This window comes from Venustampulla echinocandica, assembly GCF_003357145.1.
Source record: "Venustampulla echinocandica strain BP 5553 chromosome Unknown scaffold_2, whole genome shotgun sequence".
In the NCBI taxonomy this organism is placed as follows: Eukaryota; Fungi; Ascomycota; class Leotiomycetes; order Helotiales; family Pleuroascaceae; genus Venustampulla; species Venustampulla echinocandica.
Genome location: NW_022474207.1, coordinates 56,324 through 74,514, shown reverse-complemented (window position 1 = coordinate 74,514; position 18,191 = coordinate 56,324). Strand labels below are relative to the sequence as shown.

The 18,191-nt window shown below is 50.2% G+C and overlaps 7 protein-coding genes across 7 annotated transcripts; 3 read left to right on the top strand and 4 right to left on the bottom strand.

The window, feature by feature from the left end:
- Positions 1-349: 349 nt before the first annotated feature.
- BP5553_04390 (uncharacterized protein) lies at positions 350-3,710 on the bottom strand (the record flags this gene model as incomplete). Its single annotated transcript, XM_032013013.1, has 4 exons — positions 350-3,085; positions 3,140-3,196; positions 3,251-3,310; positions 3,369-3,710. The coding sequence occupies 4 exons, from the start codon at positions 3,708-3,710 to the stop codon at positions 350-352; spliced, it is 3,195 nt and encodes a 1,064-aa protein (XP_031869613.1).
- A 474-nt stretch (positions 3,711-4,184) lies between these two features.
- BP5553_04389 (uncharacterized protein) lies at positions 4,185-4,847 on the bottom strand (the record flags this gene model as incomplete). The annotated part of the gene is made up of 1 exon (XM_032013012.1): positions 4,185-4,847. One exon carries the CDS (start codon positions 4,845-4,847, stop codon positions 4,185-4,187), a length of 663 nt encoding a protein of 220 aa, XP_031869612.1.
- A 975-nt stretch (positions 4,848-5,822) lies between these two features.
- Positions 5,823-6,693, top strand: BP5553_04388 (Uncharacterized protein; the record flags this gene model as incomplete). Its single annotated transcript, XM_032013011.1, has 3 exons — positions 5,823-6,083; positions 6,163-6,342; positions 6,394-6,693. 3 exons carry the CDS (start codon positions 5,823-5,825, stop codon positions 6,691-6,693), a joined length of 741 nt encoding a protein of 246 aa, XP_031869611.1.
- A 1,528-nt stretch (positions 6,694-8,221) lies between these two features.
- On the bottom strand, positions 8,222-8,800 carry BP5553_04387 (uncharacterized protein; the record flags this gene model as incomplete). Its single annotated transcript, XM_032013010.1, has 1 exon — positions 8,222-8,800. One exon carries the CDS (start codon positions 8,798-8,800, stop codon positions 8,222-8,224), a length of 579 nt encoding a protein of 192 aa, XP_031869610.1.
- A 1,440-nt stretch (positions 8,801-10,240) lies between these two features.
- Positions 10,241-11,841, top strand: BP5553_04386 (uncharacterized protein; the record flags this gene model as incomplete). The annotated part of the gene is made up of 2 exons (XM_032013009.1): positions 10,241-10,590; positions 10,638-11,841. The coding sequence occupies 2 exons, from the start codon at positions 10,241-10,243 to the stop codon at positions 11,839-11,841; spliced, it is 1,554 nt and encodes a 517-aa protein (XP_031869609.1).
- Positions 11,842-12,229: 388 nt separating this feature from the next.
- BP5553_04385 (uncharacterized protein) lies at positions 12,230-15,170 on the bottom strand (the record flags this gene model as incomplete). Its single annotated transcript, XM_032013008.1, has 4 exons — positions 12,230-14,404; positions 14,459-14,910; positions 15,038-15,112; positions 15,161-15,170. The coding sequence occupies 4 exons, from the start codon at positions 15,168-15,170 to the stop codon at positions 12,230-12,232; spliced, it is 2,712 nt and encodes a 903-aa protein (XP_031869608.1).
- Positions 15,171-16,444: 1,274 nt separating this feature from the next.
- On the top strand, positions 16,445-17,963 carry BP5553_04384 (putative Sphingolipid long chain base-responsive protein LSP1; the record flags this gene model as incomplete). Its single annotated transcript, XM_032013007.1, has 4 exons — positions 16,445-16,527; positions 16,620-16,736; positions 17,007-17,532; positions 17,595-17,963. 4 exons carry the CDS (start codon positions 16,445-16,447, stop codon positions 17,961-17,963), a joined length of 1,095 nt encoding a protein of 364 aa, XP_031869607.1.
- Between the last annotated feature and the right edge of the window lie 228 nt (positions 17,964-18,191).

Below are 18,191 nucleotides of genomic sequence, written 5' to 3'. Positions count from 1 at the left end.
TAGGTGGCTACCTACCTACCTATGTAACAATAGTAATCCCTTTCCTTGCAGGCGAGGTCGTAAATGCCTCAATATCTTACCTCTGCACCACTTAACCAGCCACCACGTAACCAACCCATCTTTATCTACCTATATATCCTCCATACTTTATATTTTCTAGTCCTATTCCGGCTCCACTTGTACCGACAACCGATCAACGATAACCTGGGTGTATCGAGCCCGAGTGTTAGACCATAACTCCCTTGCTAGGAATGACGATGAAAGCTAGCTTTGAACTTTAGCGGGAGCTTCCCTTGCTTGACTGACTAAATGCCGCCCGATTACATATTATATTACCCGCGACGTGCTACTAACTAGTTTGTTTCGATGGATACAGGTCGCATTCTTCATCTGGCCGACCCGGTAGGGGAAGTCCACTATCCAGCATCTGCCCTTCTAGGTTCTTGACATGCTCTATCAAGAGCGACTCCTTTGCTTGAACCAGCGCCATGTTCACATCCTGTCCTGATCGCAACTTCCATAGTGTTGGGGTTGGGATCGTTGGGTCCGGATCTTGGAGGCATTGGATTAGCTGTTGGACCCGATTGTAGTTTCGCCAGTACCGGCTCTTCCTCTCTTTTTCGGAGCCACCAGTTACGGCCCTCTGATCCTCGCCAGCACGCGGGAGCTTCCATTCTACTTGGGCACCTTCATCCACGACGACGAGACTTTGTGGGCCACCATCATCGGCACCATCCGGGGCTTCTGCCACCGCAACTCCTCTTAGCTGTCCATCCTTCTGTAGCTTCCATGGGAATGAGGGGACCTGCGGGACGAGAATCTTCCCTTTTCTTCGTCTCACAGCGTGCAAAAGTGGTGGGTGGTCTAATGGAAGTTTCGGTTGCGTGGCAGCTTTTGGGGAGCATTCGTCATACCAGTGCACCCTGGCCAGTACTGCGAAAGTTTTCGCGGCTTTCAGAGCGTCCCAGTCTTCTTGATAACGCGGAGGGCCGTGGATACGGGTTTTCCCATGGTTCGTACCAGGCAATCTCTCATTCTCCATGAACTCCAAAAGCTGTGCTATACGATGGTCTAGGGTATTAATTTCACGCTTCATGAGTGCCGTCGTCAGTGACTCGAATGACTTCTTTGGCACAAGGCTTGGCTGGGGTTGCGCTGGATTCGTTGTCCATGCCGGAGGCGTGCCATTGAAGGATGTAATGGCATTGGCCAGTGCTCGAATAGCCTCCTCCATGGCGCACCAGATCTTGAACCTACGTCTAACTCTCGCGGCCAATCGGCAGTTCTCGATAGATGTGGTTCGCTTTTCAAGAGGCCTGGGATCGTTTAGGATATGCATCGTAGCGTCTCTGCACACCTGTCGAGCTTCTCTTAGTGGCGTATCAACTTTGCTTCCCCAAAGAGGGCTATTACCCCGTGGAAGGGTTTCGATGAAAGTACACAATTGACTTCCCCGATTTACCAAGCGAGATATCTCGTCCCATAATAGGCTCTGTAGTAGCATCTCGCTATCCTCAAACTTCGGGTTTGTACTGACGGCGGGTCTGTTTTCAACCAACCTAATAACCCCATGTTCTAGCTTGTCATGAAAATCGGACCGGGGATTGCCAATGGCCGACGGAGGCATTGTCCCGCTGTTCTCAGAATCAAGTAAATCCTCGAGGTATTTCACTTTTTGGCATAATGATCGATAGATGGGAAACACAAGGCGCATATTGTCTTCGTAAGCTAGATCGCGATAAGGCGGTGGCAGCGCTGGGTTTAAGCCCAGCTGCGTACTTTGTACGTCTCCCCCTAATCGGCTAACTTCACCCTCCAACTGGTTCTTGTACTCTGTGAGCTCCCAAAGCCGTTGCTCGTATACGTCATTGTGAATCGCCTTCAGTATCGGATGGCCACTAGGGTTAACATTGCCGCCGGCCTCAATATGCCCGACCACAATATGTATAATTTTCAGGAAGTACTCTTTCAATGTATAGTGCTTCGCTTCCTCGGGCGGGCTGCCGAACCGCAGTGCGACGGCCTGAGCCATTAAGTTGTCTTCTTGATTCGCTTGGAGAAGATGCTGTTTCTCTTCCTCTAGCCTCCGACATTTGGCAACGCAAGCACCGTCGCTTTGGAAAGCTTGAGAGTTGGGGTTTCTCGCATTGTCCAACTGCTGTCGCAAATGCTCCGCTAGGAGTTGTAAACTGTTTATATCTCTCTCGTGCAACCTTAACTGCGTGCGAGCAGCATCTAGCTCATTCCGTACCTGCGTGCAATTGCCTTGTTCTCGGGCATATTTCAGTTGCGCTTCGAGGCCCTTGACTTGGAGCTCATGGGCCCTAACCCTAGTCTGCATCTCGCTGCTGAGCTCCGTCAACTCCCTGAGTAACCGGGCATTTCCCCAGGTTACTCCCCCAAGCCCAGCTCCATCGCTTTCGTTGCTGGCCAGGGGGAATGTCCCTGTTCGCGGACTATCCCACCAATTCACGGGTGTGGTGTTGCCCTGAACCTTTCCGGAGTTTGAATTTGCCGTCGCTTGGGGAAGCTTAGGCTTACTAGTTTCACTATTAGCCAGAGCAAATATTACAATTCGAGAACTATCCCACCCTTCTATTGGTGCACCGTTGCTCTGAGTTTCTTGGGGACTTGTGTTTGTCGCCGGTTGGGGAAGAACCCGTTGTGTTGCGCTAGCTTGGGAGGTCCTTCCATTGCCTTCTTCTAAAACATTAACGTTGGCTCTGGCAGCACCAAGTTGCCCCGTAGTGGACCGTTGTGCTTCTTCTTGCATGGGCTTTGCAGTCGGGTTTGTAAGGTTGGCGGCACTTCCCATAGGCCTGGAGGCTCCATGTACAGCAGATCTGGCTGTTTCCGCGGTGGGGGTTGTTAATTCAATAATTGCTCCACACGGTCGCCCACGGTGCCCGATGCAGATGCAAGGGCAGAAGGCTAGGAACAATATAATCAAAAGCATCACCATGATAAACCACTTCGCGGGGAACAGTGACCAAACGATCACCATAACAGCCAAGAAAAATATTAATAGAAAACAGCAGTGGGAAGGCCCTCTGGTATAGACCAAAGACGCGCCGATCCTTTCAATCTGTTGGAATTTAGATCAGAATAGCTTCAAGAACCACAACCGAGCGACACTTACTCTACTATATAACCAAGGAAGAAAGTAGAACACAAAGAATATAATAAATACCACCGACTATAATATCGCATTAGTCTCGAAGCACTCAACAAGAGTTCAACAAATACCCACTGGGAGTGGCCCCAAAATCTTGCCAAAGCCTCGCATACACATCCACAACGCCTCAAAGAACTACTTGTTGTCAATATTCCGCGTAGATATGACTTATCAATACACCCGTGACACTTACCACTAGCATTAGCTCTCCCTGCCTTCTAAACCCATCCTCATTTCCCAAGCACCTTTGCAATTTGAACCAGTCACTATCCACCAGAGTGTTCCATGGATCACTAGCAAATTTAACGCCAGTACATAAGCCTTCAATCAAATCATTCCCTGAAGCCGTAAGGACGTATTCGACATTGTAGAAGTATGTACCCGCGACCCACCGCCAGATCGTCGGCATCTGGGTGGTTCCTATAGCAATTCCTGCCGCAAGAACGAGAACGGCGAAAAGTTTTTGCTTTCTCCAGCTCCAGATTCCATCCCTTGATTGCTCGGTCTCATCTGGTGCTGGCCCTGGCGGGTTCATGGCGGGAAATATTGTTATGAATAATAGAGACTCTGGCTAGCGGTAATGAATATGCGCACTGTTTGATTATCAACTTTCGGCTAGGAATAGGAAAGCAGCAGAAGTAAGATTCAGAGACGGGCATTATCGCACAAAGTATCTTAAGGCCAGGTTTGGCGTGGGGTAAGAAGTTCAGATACACTGCAAAGACGATTAATAATTGCGTGTCAAAGAAATACTACGGGAATTCCAAAGGGAAGTAGAAGGCGCAGCGTATAATTGGCGAATCGGACGCAGAGATATGAAGTAAAAGAACAAAGGGGGCATTTTTGGATGAATACAAAGAATGGGGCAAAGGCTCAAGCATCGGACCAAGACAAAGAATAATCAAACTCTTGTCATCAGACATGGCTTGAATTAGAGTCCAATCAAAGAAATTCAAATTCTCGACAAATATGTGAAATGCGGCGACTGAGAAGATACTTTGATACAACATTAGTTTGCATCCTCGTCATCTACATCACTCAAATCAAATATCCTGGTAGCTCGCCCGGTTTCTTCGTCATTCTTGATCTTCGCAAAGCCTTCATTGAAGATGGCTTCGCGAGAGGCAAATGGCTCGTCGCATTTTCGTGAGCGGAGTCGAGGAAAATACCGTCTGTAAGAGAAGTACGCGATACTAATTCCGAGGATAGAACCGCAGGTAACATCGTATACGTCGTGGCTTATAAGAGTGTTAGCGCTTGATATCCCATTCAAACATCGTTCTTCAAGGGTTGGAGAGGCGCACCGGTAGTCTTCGCAGCGACTAATAGCAATCAATGCAGCGCCGAGCAAGGGTGCGATAGCGAGTAAAGCCCTTCCGAGGTCAGTCCTCGGGCGAAGGACATGCATTTGTCCGCAAAAGAACAAGGTGAGAAATCCTAGCCCAGCGAAAGCAAACGACGAATGGCCTGATGGAAAGCTTCTCCATCCATCGTGTAGAACATGATGGTTAGTTTGCGTACATACGCTTATATCCACGAGAACATCGCTCGCGGCAGTAGCTGCTGGCTTGCACCGAGATATGAGATCTGGTCGAGGTCTCCCAACGGCATTCTTGACGACGTTGGTAATAAACGATGTGAGGATCAAGCTGTGACGACTTAGCTGCTGCATCATCATAGATCCTCAAGGGCTGCACCTTATGAAAAATCCAAGAATTGTAACATGACACTTGTGGAGGCTTGCACGGGTAATAAGAAGAGCCAAAACTAAAGTGGCCAGCGGTATCCCTCCAGCATAGAAGATATTCCAAGCCGATGAAACCCTCTCCACCTTAGCATGAGGATATTGGATATTGATGTTGCTGAGGAAAAATAGGCGATGAAAAGGCTCCATAAGGAATTGTATCTACCGTCACCGGTCATTAATTTACACCGTTGATGTGAACCAGGGGGAAGCGCCAGTCGGGCTCCTACCAGGAGATAGGCTGTGAGCAGCAAGATCAGCCCTACGTAGTCCGGCGCATATGTTTTCTAGGAGTCTTATCAGTAAATAGCAAAGTACATGCGGCAAGAAGCAGAACCATACTTCCCAGAACCTAGCTAGAGATCCAATCCAGCCCCTCTGCGCCACCAGACCTGGATTGGGACTGGGAGAACGGGTATTGCGAGGCATTTGTTCGTCGTGAGTCCTTTCAAAACGTGGTCATGCTTAAACTCGAACCACGGAACCAAACAAATAGGCAGCGATGCGGTAGGACAACACTTCTATTAATGCGTAACAAGACGGAGAGTAGAAAGGTATAGTCTGTTTCCAGCCGGCGGTGGTGGTTGAGTTTGTTGCGTTACAGCGAAGGGTATACCTATGTGCTTAGGGGGCTGGAGTCGGTGATATTGTCCTGGTACAGTTCAGCCTTGCTTTGTCAGCGTCAAGCTCACCCACACAGGCCAAGCCAGCCTACTTCATACAGTGAATATATCTATATATAGACTTGGTACTTCGGGCAGTACATACCTTTGCTCTACATATACCTCTCTCTGAGGTAGCTAACCCACGGCACATGTCCAGCTATCGTCCAAACAAGTCCTAAGATCTTACATCGACCTTGTCTGCCCTTGCCGCTTCGCTGGACAAGAGCAACGGGACGCAATGGAAGAGTCAGAGCCACAGCCCAATCCTCTGGCGGCTGCATTTCCAACCCCCCCGCCGTTCTGGCAACATTTCACGGAAGTGAATCTGGAGCGCACATCGAAGCTACGTGTTGCGCAAGCGGCAGAGGCATCCAAACACCCCAATCCTGCTACGTCTTCGCCCGTACGTCTGCTGGATCTCCCGCCCGAGTTGCGCTTCTTACAGCCGCCCGAGCCCCCAGCAGATGGAGTTTACCGGTGTTTCGGGGACGTGTATAACGTACGTTTCCCCATTGCAGAGTGTGTAACTTGGCCAGAGGGGAGTGGTAGGAATTGTGCTGATTGTAGCGACACCAAAGTTGAGTGAGCCACTCCCCACTCTAGAAGAGCAGGGGATACAGCACCTGTATACGCCCCCAATAACACCGACCGGTGACGGGAAGCATTCTGACCGCGCCTTTATCTTGAAGCGACTGGCGAAATCGCTGCTGCTGAATTTCCTGGAGTTGGTTGGTATTATGAGTGTCAATCCTGCGCAGGTATGTCCTATATATTTCCGATTCCTGCGCATATGCTGACTTGAGACACAGTATGTGGAGAAGATCCAAGATCTGCGAACGTTGTTCATTAATTTCCACCACCTTTTGAATGAATACCGACCCCATCAGGCCAGAGAGAGCCTGATACTGACGATGCACGATCAATTGGAGCGGTCGAGGGCAGAGACTCAGGGCATAATGAAGATGAAGGAGAAAGTGGAGGCGGTACTGGAGGGTTTGGGCCAGGCTGGATTGACAGAGATGGAGACAGCCGGACAACGCGTCGTCAAGGAGTCCAACATGGATGAGGGGAACGATATATGGGATGAGCTTGACAAGGAATTTGGTTAAATAGCTGGAGAGGGCATGATATGATATCTGGGATCAAAACTAAAGCTGCATACAGTCGTTGGAACACCTATTACTTGGTTTTCAGAAGGTGGAGTCCTACTGAATGTGAGATGAATCGAGGACATGCCACGTCGCCGAAGGCTGTTGGGAAGTCCGCCGCAGCATATTCTGCAACCAAAGCCCAAAATCACGTACACGCGAAAAGCGTGGAGAGAGACCACTGGATTGAACCCTTCAACGTATTCACCCTCATTGTATCAATTCCCTTAGTGCTGCTTCACATCACGATGTTCTTTAGCCCCCACAAACCCCTGATCCATGCAAACTCCTTGCCCCCAAAGCATAGGGCATATCAATCAGTGTGCCTACATCACAGTGCAAGGGATGGGAATGCAGCAGCATTCGTATCCATCGCACTCCAAACACTTGGTCTTGCCAGCGGCGCCAGTCTCAGGCTTGACGATGGAGCTAATGGTGGAGGCAGCGGCAGAGCCTGGGCCGTTGCGGTTGACGAGGCTGCTGTTGGAGGTTCGCATTTTGCTCTTGGTGAGTATATGTAGTTAGCATGCTTGACGGCGATAGAATTGGGGGGTTTTGGGGCTGCGGCGTGAAGCTGGTGGATTCTGATCACTCACGGTTGGTTTCGACGTTGAATTTGCCTAGGCAACTGGTAGGTATATAATAGTTATAGAGACGTGAGGAAGGTCAGGTAGTGTGCGAAGTAAGGAAGATATGTTTTGTTTGGTTGTTCTGTATTTGGGCTCGTTCAACACATAGCGGAGTCGGAGCGGGGGTGTTGAGTACATCTGGATTATTATTAGCCGGTGCTTCGTGTTTCAGCCCAATAGATAGATAGTTGTTGGGTCATGGGCGTACTGATGTCTACTTACTTAAGGTAGGTACTGTGGAGCAGGCACATGACTCAATACAACTCTTTTCTCTCATGCTTACTCGGACTTCCCAATAAAGTGACAACTGTAGGACTTCCCTGAGCGCACCAAGCATCCTGTGATGTAGGTCCCGGACCGGAACTGTCGTATTAGGAGTCCAGGACTCGTAGTCATTCCGTGTCTCGAATAGGAATCATCATACGTCTTCGTCATATCATTGAGTCCCGGACCGGAATTACTTGAGTGAAGCACCCCATGCAACAATTACCTACGGAAGAGACCGAAGGATCATCTAAATCGGCATTCACGCCTAGTCGAACGTTGCCCAGAACACCACCCTCAAACACGCAGGCCTTCTCAGTCGAGCAAGCTACCGAATCTTTGTCCGAGTTACGGATCACCGAGTCCCAAATCACGGAAACCTTAACAGGGGAATCACAGAACAACCACCCCATTAGTGTAGTGTTAAGGACAAACCGCCAGCAAATCATCATCGGCAATGCCATCATCTTCAAAATCATCCACAAGCAAGCAAGAAGCAAGAGGTACAACCACGATATTTTCGACACGCCTAGGTATACACTTAGGTTCGTGCCTACATATATCTAGAGAAGTAATGCGATAGCGAGAGCAATTGATTATAATTTCGGCGAAAAATAGGTCTTGTTGACAGGTTTTCCGGGCTCATTCGTAGATCTGGATTCAACGCAAATATGGCTAGGACTGATACAGTTCGGATTTCCGCATAGGTGGCTCGCATGGTAACTATTATCTAGCAAGAGATCGATTTCATTTTGGCTTTTATATGCGAGAACGACTAACCGATGTGCACTTTGTTGAGCCCAATCTTCTACCGTTGTACCGTTAGCGCTACGAGCACGCTTCGGGCGATCGACTGTAATTTGGATATACCCATGAGGATGATTTGGACTTTTCTGTGCAAGTTGACACCCGCAAGAGTTCCCTAGAGCCGGACCCCACCCCCTAGCTGTAGGCTGATAGCCTAATACACCTTGCAGAGGCGGTGTATATCCACTAACAAGCTTCTGCAAGGAGGTTATTGCCATTTCTCTAGTTATATCTTTTGCTTCGGACGCAGTTTTTGAAATCTTTTTTTGAGCGACTACCTCGACCGAAGAATGTTTTCGCTTTCGGCCACCTATATAAACGCTTGCTGAAGGGCCGCTTGCTGAAGGACCGCTGTTACTACCGGACATTGTCGCTATTGATTCACTTTATTGGAAAGTCCGAGTAAGTATAAAAGAAAAGAGTTGTGTTAGTTTAGGAGAGAAGCTAGTTTTCGAAAATCGAAAATTTGACTAGTATCTACCCGAGTAGTACCTGAGGCAGTAATATATACGATACAGGGGTAATTCAGCTAATCTATCTATAGAGTTATATACCCGCTCTACAACCGCCCCTGGACGTCCAGGAGGACCCACGACTGAGACGGGAATACTATAAAAAAGGGAAAGCTATATAAAGAGGGGAAGACCTATCTGTCAAACTGTACTTCCCGGGTATGCCCAAAATACTCGGGTAGATACTAGTCAAATTTTCGATTTTCGAAAACTAGCTTCTCTCCTAAACTAACACAACTCTTTTCTCTTATACTTACTCGGAATTCCTAATAAAGTGAATCAGTACTTAGGTATCATACTATCGACACACCACGCAACATGTATTATAGGTACCTAGTTATTGCTGATTGATTGCTGTTCATGCATTATTACTTACGATGTACTTCGAAGATCAAAACCAATTATGGAAACCTATCTCAGAACGGTATCCTACCTATTATACCTACCCAAGGTACCTAAGTTAGTGGGTGGACAGTCCACCGCTTATTGTACCCGGTCCTCCACCCTACACATGTTTAAGCGCTCTACATCAGGTTTGCAGTGCCTACAAGTCTCTCCAAAGAAACAGAACAGTGACTGTGCAACTTATGAGCACAGTACTCGTATCTTACGCTCCTCCGGTGATGCTTGGACACGACATACGGAGGAATTAAACAGATATCAGGCACTGGGTACCAATACCTACCTAGCATGATGATATCGTATGCACTTATGTACTTTGCATCTCTGAAAGTTCCAGAGATCATAAGCTCTCACATTTTTGTGTTTTAATCGCGGAGTCTCAGTCTGACAACATGGCGAACGGCCTCTCTACATAGTACATACGAAATAGCTAGCGTACTGTACGGAGTATCTCCATGTCGGGACTGGAGATGTGCTACCCGCCATAATATTTCTCGTTTTCGCGGTGTTTGCCCTACTCTGCACTCTGCTCATCTCGTCTCGACGCTGCATCCTGTTTCCTTTTAGAATTACTCATTAGCGTTATATAGCACTACTTGTGTCCAAGTACGAAGGACACGGCTTGTCTAGGCCCGGCACCTGCTCCGCGTGGGGGTAAGCTCGCGGCTAATACCAAGGTCATCTTAACGCCTGCGTTTGCACGGCGTAGCATATATGATATGAAGTGCGTTGCGGCTAGCGAAGAAGAGATTCGGAGCGAGGAGCAGCTGGTACGAGAGTGGAAGTGGAAGGGGGCGAACGATCTGGTCGTGGGCGGTAATCTTGCCACCTCTGGAAGAGCAGAGGCTTCTTGAATTCCCTCCTACGCAGCCTCTTGCGTCGCCAGTCGCGACTATGACAACAAAGCCAACGTCGCGTCGTCTGCCTGAAGTCAATAGTGGAATTACCACAACTTGGATCCCCTTCACAACTCCCAGTCCGCCCCTTGCAAGTGGTTGCTCGTCTCAGATCTATCGAGTGCCGGGCAGCAGCGAGTTAGTGGCCTTCGATCCGTACTTTGCAAAAAACGTCCCCAAGGCGGCCCAATGTCTACCTTCGGAGGTGATGAAGATATGGGAATGGGAGCAAGGCAGCACAGGGCCGACGAAATTTAGTCTGGGACCCTTCAACTGTCCGTCACTATATACTCCTGCGGCTACCGCAAGTCTGAATGCGATTAGTACAATATTGGCTTGCTGCCCTTCGTAAGATTCCACCCCGGTGCCAGCGAGCATTTGCTAACAGCAAGAAGGCAATATATTTACCGTGCGGATAGCAAGTGCATATCGACAGTGGGATCTCGGCAGGTACTTGTAGTCGATAGCCCCTCCGGTGGGCTCGCTCCAAGGGCAGATCCAACAGGCTCTGCGGCCTCAACCATCGTCACTGGATTCATGGTCACAGGATACGTATTTGCTGACGATATAGCTCCATCGCCTATAACGACCATAGCTGCACCGAGTGTGGCGAGTTCCAATCCACCAGGGGTAGCCGCGCCGAGGTTCACTTCACCATCCATCGCAACTCTGCCAAACACATCTAGCACGCCCACCTCTTCACATACGGCCTCCTCTGCTACCCCTCTGGCATCCTCGAATGGGCTTAATGTTGGGGCCAAGGTCGGCATCACCATCAGTGTCGTATTTGTAATCATTACGGCCGTCGCCCTTTTAGCTGGCCTGCATATCAAACGGCGGCGAAACAAACAGCGGGGGCGCAAAGAAGGGCAGGGGGAAGTCGCTGTTATAGAGCGCCAACTAATATCCCGCGAGGAGCAGCAGCAGCCGCCGCCACCACAGGGACAGGAGCATGAGCTATCAAAGCAACAACCGGAGATGCAACGCCAGAGGCAGCAGGAAATGGCGGGGTTTCAAATGGCCCTCTCCCCTGATATGCTCGGGACGTTCGAGACTCGTGTGCACCCCCCGACGAGGTCGCAGATTGATCCGGGGCCTTTTGAGATGGAAGTGCAGGAAAAGTACGAGATGGATGCTGGTGATGTAGATGGATCGATGGTGAAGGGTATACCAATCACGGACGAGAGAGAAAGGGATGTCCGGCAGGCCAGGCCAGAGCACATGGTTGAGGTAGGGTATGACGAAATCGGGACCGCAATAGATACACCTGGAATTCGACCTAATAATGTAATAGTTTCCCAAGACAGATGTGGGGGTTGTAATAGCTTTGGAAGGACGACGCCGGATAGAACTTGGATTAGAGATGGGAGTACCACGCCAGATAGATCAGGGGTTAGCAATAGCTTCGTAAGGGCACCAGATAAATTCGGGAGTGGGAATGGGAGAACTCCTGATAGATATGGAGTTGGGAGGAGCCTTGGGAGGACTACTCGTGAGGGTATGGACTCGCGATCCGATGTCCCAGGGGGGTGTATATCACCAAATTCTACCGCCGAGAGATCGTTCCTCGATCTATCGGACGGAGAAGATAGCAATTAATACATGAAAAGGTTTACATTCAACGGTTGCACATGGAACCCCTCGATTTTAAGCCGCGATCGTTTGATTATAGGGGATGGAGAAGGGTATCGAATGCGACGATTGTTCTCTAAACTCTCATACTACTTTGAGCCCGTACTTGTGTGGACAAGAGTCAATAGTCAGTAGCTAAGTGACGTGAGGATATGCATATTTATGTATCCAGTAGTCGCCCAGTACAGGAGGCAACGGACGAACAACTCCTTTCTCGGGTATACCCCGAAGATCTCTCTATTATCATTACATGCGGCTGATCATCCCCATGAATACTCCATGTGTAGTCGGCGTGTTGAGGCGATCCTCCATATTTCAATACTCCGCCAAATATTCACAATCGATGAAGGTGTTCTCACTTCTTCACTCCGTTACCTTTTGTGTCCTCCGCACTAATGTTCCCTAAGATTTGGTCGAACGTAGTCCCACTTATAGAAGTCGCACTCCGTGGAGTTCCGACACTGTTCATGCTCGAATCGCGACGCGCACTATGTGGAACCACCGGGCTTGTGCCTCTGCTTCCCAGGTTCCAATCCTCGAGCCCAGATGGGATAGGCAAACGTTCAAGACCCAGCGCAATGCTTAGTCGTTGTGACTGTCTGCTACGACTTCTCTTCTCCAGCGCAGAAAGCGACTCCGGGTCAAGAGGCACACCAGCAGATCGGCCCCGTGACTGTGGTCTCATTCCCAGCTCGCCACCAGCGAAGCCGGGTGGTGGAGCAAGCGGCGACAATTGCTGCTCCTGATCAGGAATTAAGTTTGCAGATTGAAACCCATCTGCACCGACGTTACCAATCCACTTTTCAGCAACGGCCCAGCAATGAGAACGACGATAGACAGCTTCCACACCATTATCCACAAGGTGACTAGGAAGGGATACAACGTGTTGGCCTCCCTGAACCCCATACCATGCGGTCTTTGGGGCATCTTCAACCCAAGGTAGACTACCCGACGGTGCTGAGCACAGAAAATATTCAACTCCTTCAGTATACCGCAGGCCCGGAACATCCACCGCAAGCAGAGGGAGGGATTGTATGACAGCGTAGAGGAAGATCCAATGACCATAAACCTGATCGCTAAGTTCTTGAACATTCTTGCCCCGTGACTCCTTGTCTTCGAATATTTTGTACATATCAAGGAATGGGTTGGGGTGGTCCGCATCCACGTTGCGCGTTTTGAGGAGGACAAGCTGGGATTCATGGTGCTTGAGCCTGCGTGTCGCTAATTTGAGTTGCGCTTTCGGGGACATGGATGGGTACTTTGCGTCAATACTTGAGACCGAAGGAATAAGCGGTACGTCGAACGGGATTGGTGGCTGAACGGGCGGGGATGATCGATCAAATTCGCTGAGAAGGGTTCGTAATGCCGCGGTGGTAGGATCGACGTCTGCCTGTTCTCCATCCTTGGATGAATCGTAAGATCTGGTGGTAAGCAGTGATCGATCGGCTCTGAGGTTATAGAGACTACACATATCCGCATAGAGCCCCTTCAACACCAACCGATTGAGGCCGCCCACGGCAAATGAGTTCTTCTTACTGCTCGCTTTGGGTGGCCATTGCCCATGCAAGCTTTTGTAATACGAGAGAACGTGCTTGCGCATAGACATGAAATTTGATTTCCAAGCCTTGAAGCGGACATGTCTCGACTCTTCTCTTGATGTTGAAGCAGCGATACCTGCAAAAAGCGATGGGAAATTAAAATCAGCCAGGCGAGAGTCCGCAGCGTCTTGTCGCCCAACGAGCTCGAGAGAACTGCGTTCCAAGTTTGCTCGGGTGGCAGGGGAGATTTGCTCAAAGACTTGATACTTTGACTCCTTCAGGGCATTATAGTTTCCAACAGCATGGGTAAAAGCCTCCGTATATAGGTCAGCCGATCGCATGCTCTCGCCCAGGACAAGCGCTTCGATGGTTTTCTCCGGATTAGTTCTGACATCGGCCAATTGCAAGCTGTCTAAATAGAACTCAAAACTGGCAGTAGCCGACTCTCCAAAGGTTGACCCATCAATGTTCGCGAAGCCGTACCTCCATAGCATTAAGCCCACCGAGAGGAATATTTGGAAAGTGGAGTTGCAACCACGGGTTGCAACTAGAGGCTGGCCCATTAAAAACGCGAAGAGGTTTCGGACATCCACGAGTGTCTGAACGTCCTGAGGAGCAAGGTTTGTGCCATCTGTCGTGAGGCCGGTGGGAAAATATAGGTGCATCTCGTGCGGAGTCTCGTCGAAGGATTGTATGAAGTCATCGTAACAATCTATATTCGACTGCGTCTCGGATACGCTGCTCTTCGGGGTGTATGGCGGCGTGCCCAGGCCACGTATTGGCATATTTCGAATAGCATGCTCAGCTGAGAGACTCGCTCCGCCATCGAAGCTTCTTCCTCGGTCCACCTTGGGGTCGCCGTGCAGATAATTTAAGAGAACCGCGGAGGAGGCTAGTGCCATGGAAGGGACCCTGAATGATGAGCCTCGGCCGGTAGCTTGAGGGTACAAATATATGAATGTGTCCGAAGATTCATTCCACAGTTCCGGCACCTGTAGCAGATTTCAGCGTGCTCTATGAGGGGGGGGCTTTTGGAGGGGTGTTACCTTTTCGCCACTAACTAACGGGGAAAGACTGTACTCGGGTTGGTGGTTCTCTGCATTTATCCAGGCATTGGACCGATGCTGGAGGGGATCTTCTTGGGATGTAGCTCGGGACCGCCTTCCTCCAGCCAGCCAGCTTCTTCTTTTCGATATCTTGCCTCCAGGGGAATCTGCCGCTCCTTCCAACGTGAGCGATATTGGGCGAGTAGTGACGGGAGACGAGACAGATCGGCCGTGGGCCGCTTCTGCATGATGCTGAGCCATGGGCGACACAGCTGGTGGGATAGTGTTCCATCGACCTGGAGATTCGGCTTTTTGAAGCTTTCTAGAGGAACTTGACGGTCTCGAAGAGGGGCCGCTGCGAGGAGCAGGCGGAGGAGAGCAGTCTGGCACCCGCGGGGGTATTCGGTCTGGCAGCGAAGGTCTCTCGTGATTATCTTGTAGCGTCTCAGAATCTGCTATAGGGAGGAGTTGGGGACTGAATAATGAGAATCGGCGCCGCCGTGATGGACGCTGGGATTTCTGGAGCACTTTGCTCGCCGGCGCTCCCCCCATAGCTAGAATACCTCCGGTGGAGCTTACGATGTTGGTAATCCAATACCGGTATCAAAACTGTGGGGAGGGCCGCGGCTTTAAGACCCAAACTTGGTCTTGGAACTTGGATCTGGAGAGAAGGGTATGGGGACTAGGGAGAGAGCAACTCACCGGCGTCCATCTTATCGAGCAACGGGTGCGGTAGGGAACATGGAGGGTGAGAGGCAAGATGATGCAGCGGGAAACTTCTCCTTTCCTATATATCCTGGGTAACCTAGGTACCTTAGGTAACCTGTCGAGCGTGTGTCCCACCCAACACGACGCGTACAGTATCGTATGCGGTGCCCCAGTGTGACGCGTACCATGTACCGTATCGTATCGTATCCGGCGTTCCTGGGCTTCTTCGGGGTTCTGTTCTGCTGTCTTCGGGGGTTGGTTTCAATAATGGCGGTGCAGTGTGGTGTGGTGTAGTGTTTAGAGGAGGAAAATCCAGGAGAGGCGTACTGTATCTATGGTTTGCTTGTGATTCCCACCTTGACACCGGGAGTGGGCAGTACCCGTATGCATTATGCAGCATGTAGCGCCAGCACCCGCGGTGGTGGCGTGGATGATGACGGTGATCTCAGCCAGCATGTTGACAGCGACGGCGGCTCGGCGGGCGAGGGTTCAGTACAGAATACAGAGTACATGTATGTTTTATGCGTTGGGATGCTGGGATGCTGGGATGGCGGATGGCGGATGGGGATAGGGATGGCAGGGGAAAAGCAAAGGGCCCTGTTGTTGTGAATCTTGCGAATCTTTGTGAATTCTTGTGGACCTGTGGACCTGTGGATCCGTGAATCTCAAACAGCTTCAAAGGAGGCACCGGCGGCACTACTAAACAGAGGCTTCTTTGTCTTCATCGGATCTGTGGTGATCACTTGCACAGACAGCAGGAGGGTCGTCGTCGCCGTAGCCTGAGCATTGCCCCGTTGGTATTTGTTGTGTCCTGCGAATAATAATCATGTACATATATAAATAAACATGGACATACGTAGTACGAAGTCAACACAGGACGTCTCCTTGTCGTCTCCTTGTCGATCGGCGTGGCGTTTGGCCAAGCAAAGGCTTGGGTGGAGGGAGGCCTGCAGATTAGTCAAACATACACCTTGCCGGTTGCGGCCTTAGCGCACTTTGGGTACAAGGTACAAGGTACAAGGTACATACACGGGCTGCTGCTGGATACTCCCCGTGCTTATTTCTACATCGTACGTACGAAAGTAATAGGTAATAAGGTAGCCAGTACGATGGTGCTACCTACAGTACATACCTTACCTATCTACAGTTGCTTTCGATGGGCGCAATAGCTGCTTAAGGTACTGTATATGTACCTACCTACCTTACTTACCTACGATGTACTGTACTACGTTCGAGTGAGGCAGGTAAGTAGCAGGTACGAGTAAGTGGTAATAGAATATGGTGCGAGAGCGCCCTCGCGTCCCTACGTCATCATCCGAACTCCCCTCCCGCCCATTCCATTCCACTCGTACAGTAGGAAGGTGAGGAAGGTGAGGTAAGGTGAGGTAAGGTTTCTATACTTCTTTATCCTTCATCCATCCTTCATCCATCCTTCATCGCATCTTCTACACAGGTTTACACCAGTACTGGTACTACTCTCCACGCAATTGCAAAGCAAACACGTACAGTCTGACTGGATCGAGTCGCGCAAGAAGCCTTTCAAAACAGACCTAAGCACCTCCTTCCCAAGGTAGGTACTGAGATACGCATTACTGCTTGTAAGGCTGGTTCCTAGCTATCCTGTTCTGGAGAGGTCGATGGGAGAGCGCCTGACTGCATTCCCAGAAAACAAATCAACCTGTGGCATTTCAAGGCCCTTGCCTCCCTCCGTCTTCAAAACTTAGACCCAGAATGTGAGTCCAGCCTCGACTCTTCCTCGTCCTGCTCCTCTTCCTCCCCGTCGTCATCTTTCGATGGTGACGTAGCTATTGAAATTCTAACAACACCCCGCGCTCGACAGGAATCGCTCCCTCTCCATCCGCTCCAAGAACGGCGCCAGCTCCTCGGGTACAGGGACGGGGAACCGCCATGGCTTCAGCCTCAGCTCCCTCCGCGGCAATATCCAGCCCGAGCTCAGCAAAAAGCTATACAAACTCATCAAGTCCGAGAACCATCTGATCCAGTCCTACGAGAACGCCGGCAAGGAGAGGATTTCGATCGCCACCCAGCTGTCGGAGTGGGGCGAAGCGACCAACGATGACGCCGTCAGCGACATCTCGGATAAGATTGGTGTCTTGCTCTCGGAGCTAGGTGAACAGGAGGATTTGTATGCGCATAACCTGGACGATAGCAGGGCCATCCTGAAGGCGATCAGAAATACCGAGAAGAGTGTCCAGCCAAGCAGAGACACCAAAGCCAAGATCACGGACGAGATTGCGAGGCTGAAGTCTAAGGAACCCCAAAGCGCGAAGTTGGTGACCTTGGAACAGGAACTAGTCAGGGCTGAGGCGGAAAACTTGGTTGCGGAGGCTCAATTGACCAACATTGTGGGTACATTCCTTTCGAACGCGAAAGCAGTGATGGTCCTATACTAATCCGGATGTATCAGACCCGGCAGAAGTTGAAGGCAGCATACGCTACCGAATTTGCGGCCTCAATCGAGCGCGCAGAGAAGCAAATTATCCTCGCCCGCCATGGCCGGCGGCTCCTCCACCTCCTTGACGATACTCCCGCTGTGCCAGGCGATGTTCGTCCAGCGTATGAACATGCTGACCAAGCCCGCCAGATCCTTAACGACGCAGAAGATGACCTCAAGGACTGGCAGCCCGAATTGGGGGATGAGCCCTCGCATGCAACCCTCGATAACAACTTGATGCCGGGTTCGGCGAGACAAAACCAACAGGAGCCAGAATCTGTCGCGGGCGAGGGAAGTTTTGCAAACCATGAGGATGTCTCTGAAGGCCCTGTCGTTGGCTGACGGATCCCCTTCAAAGAGCCAAACCATGATGCTGGAGTCTAAAGTATAACGGATGTCTCCAATCATGGCGATTCAATGGTGCAATAATCCCAGTTAATTCTTGTGCTTGGCATGTTTCGAAAACTAGCCTTGCTATGTAGCTTCATGAATCACTCACTGTACACTGGGTGGTACTTTGGCGAGCCCTGTATTTTTAAACCAAAACGGTAACTATCTAGTTACAAGAAA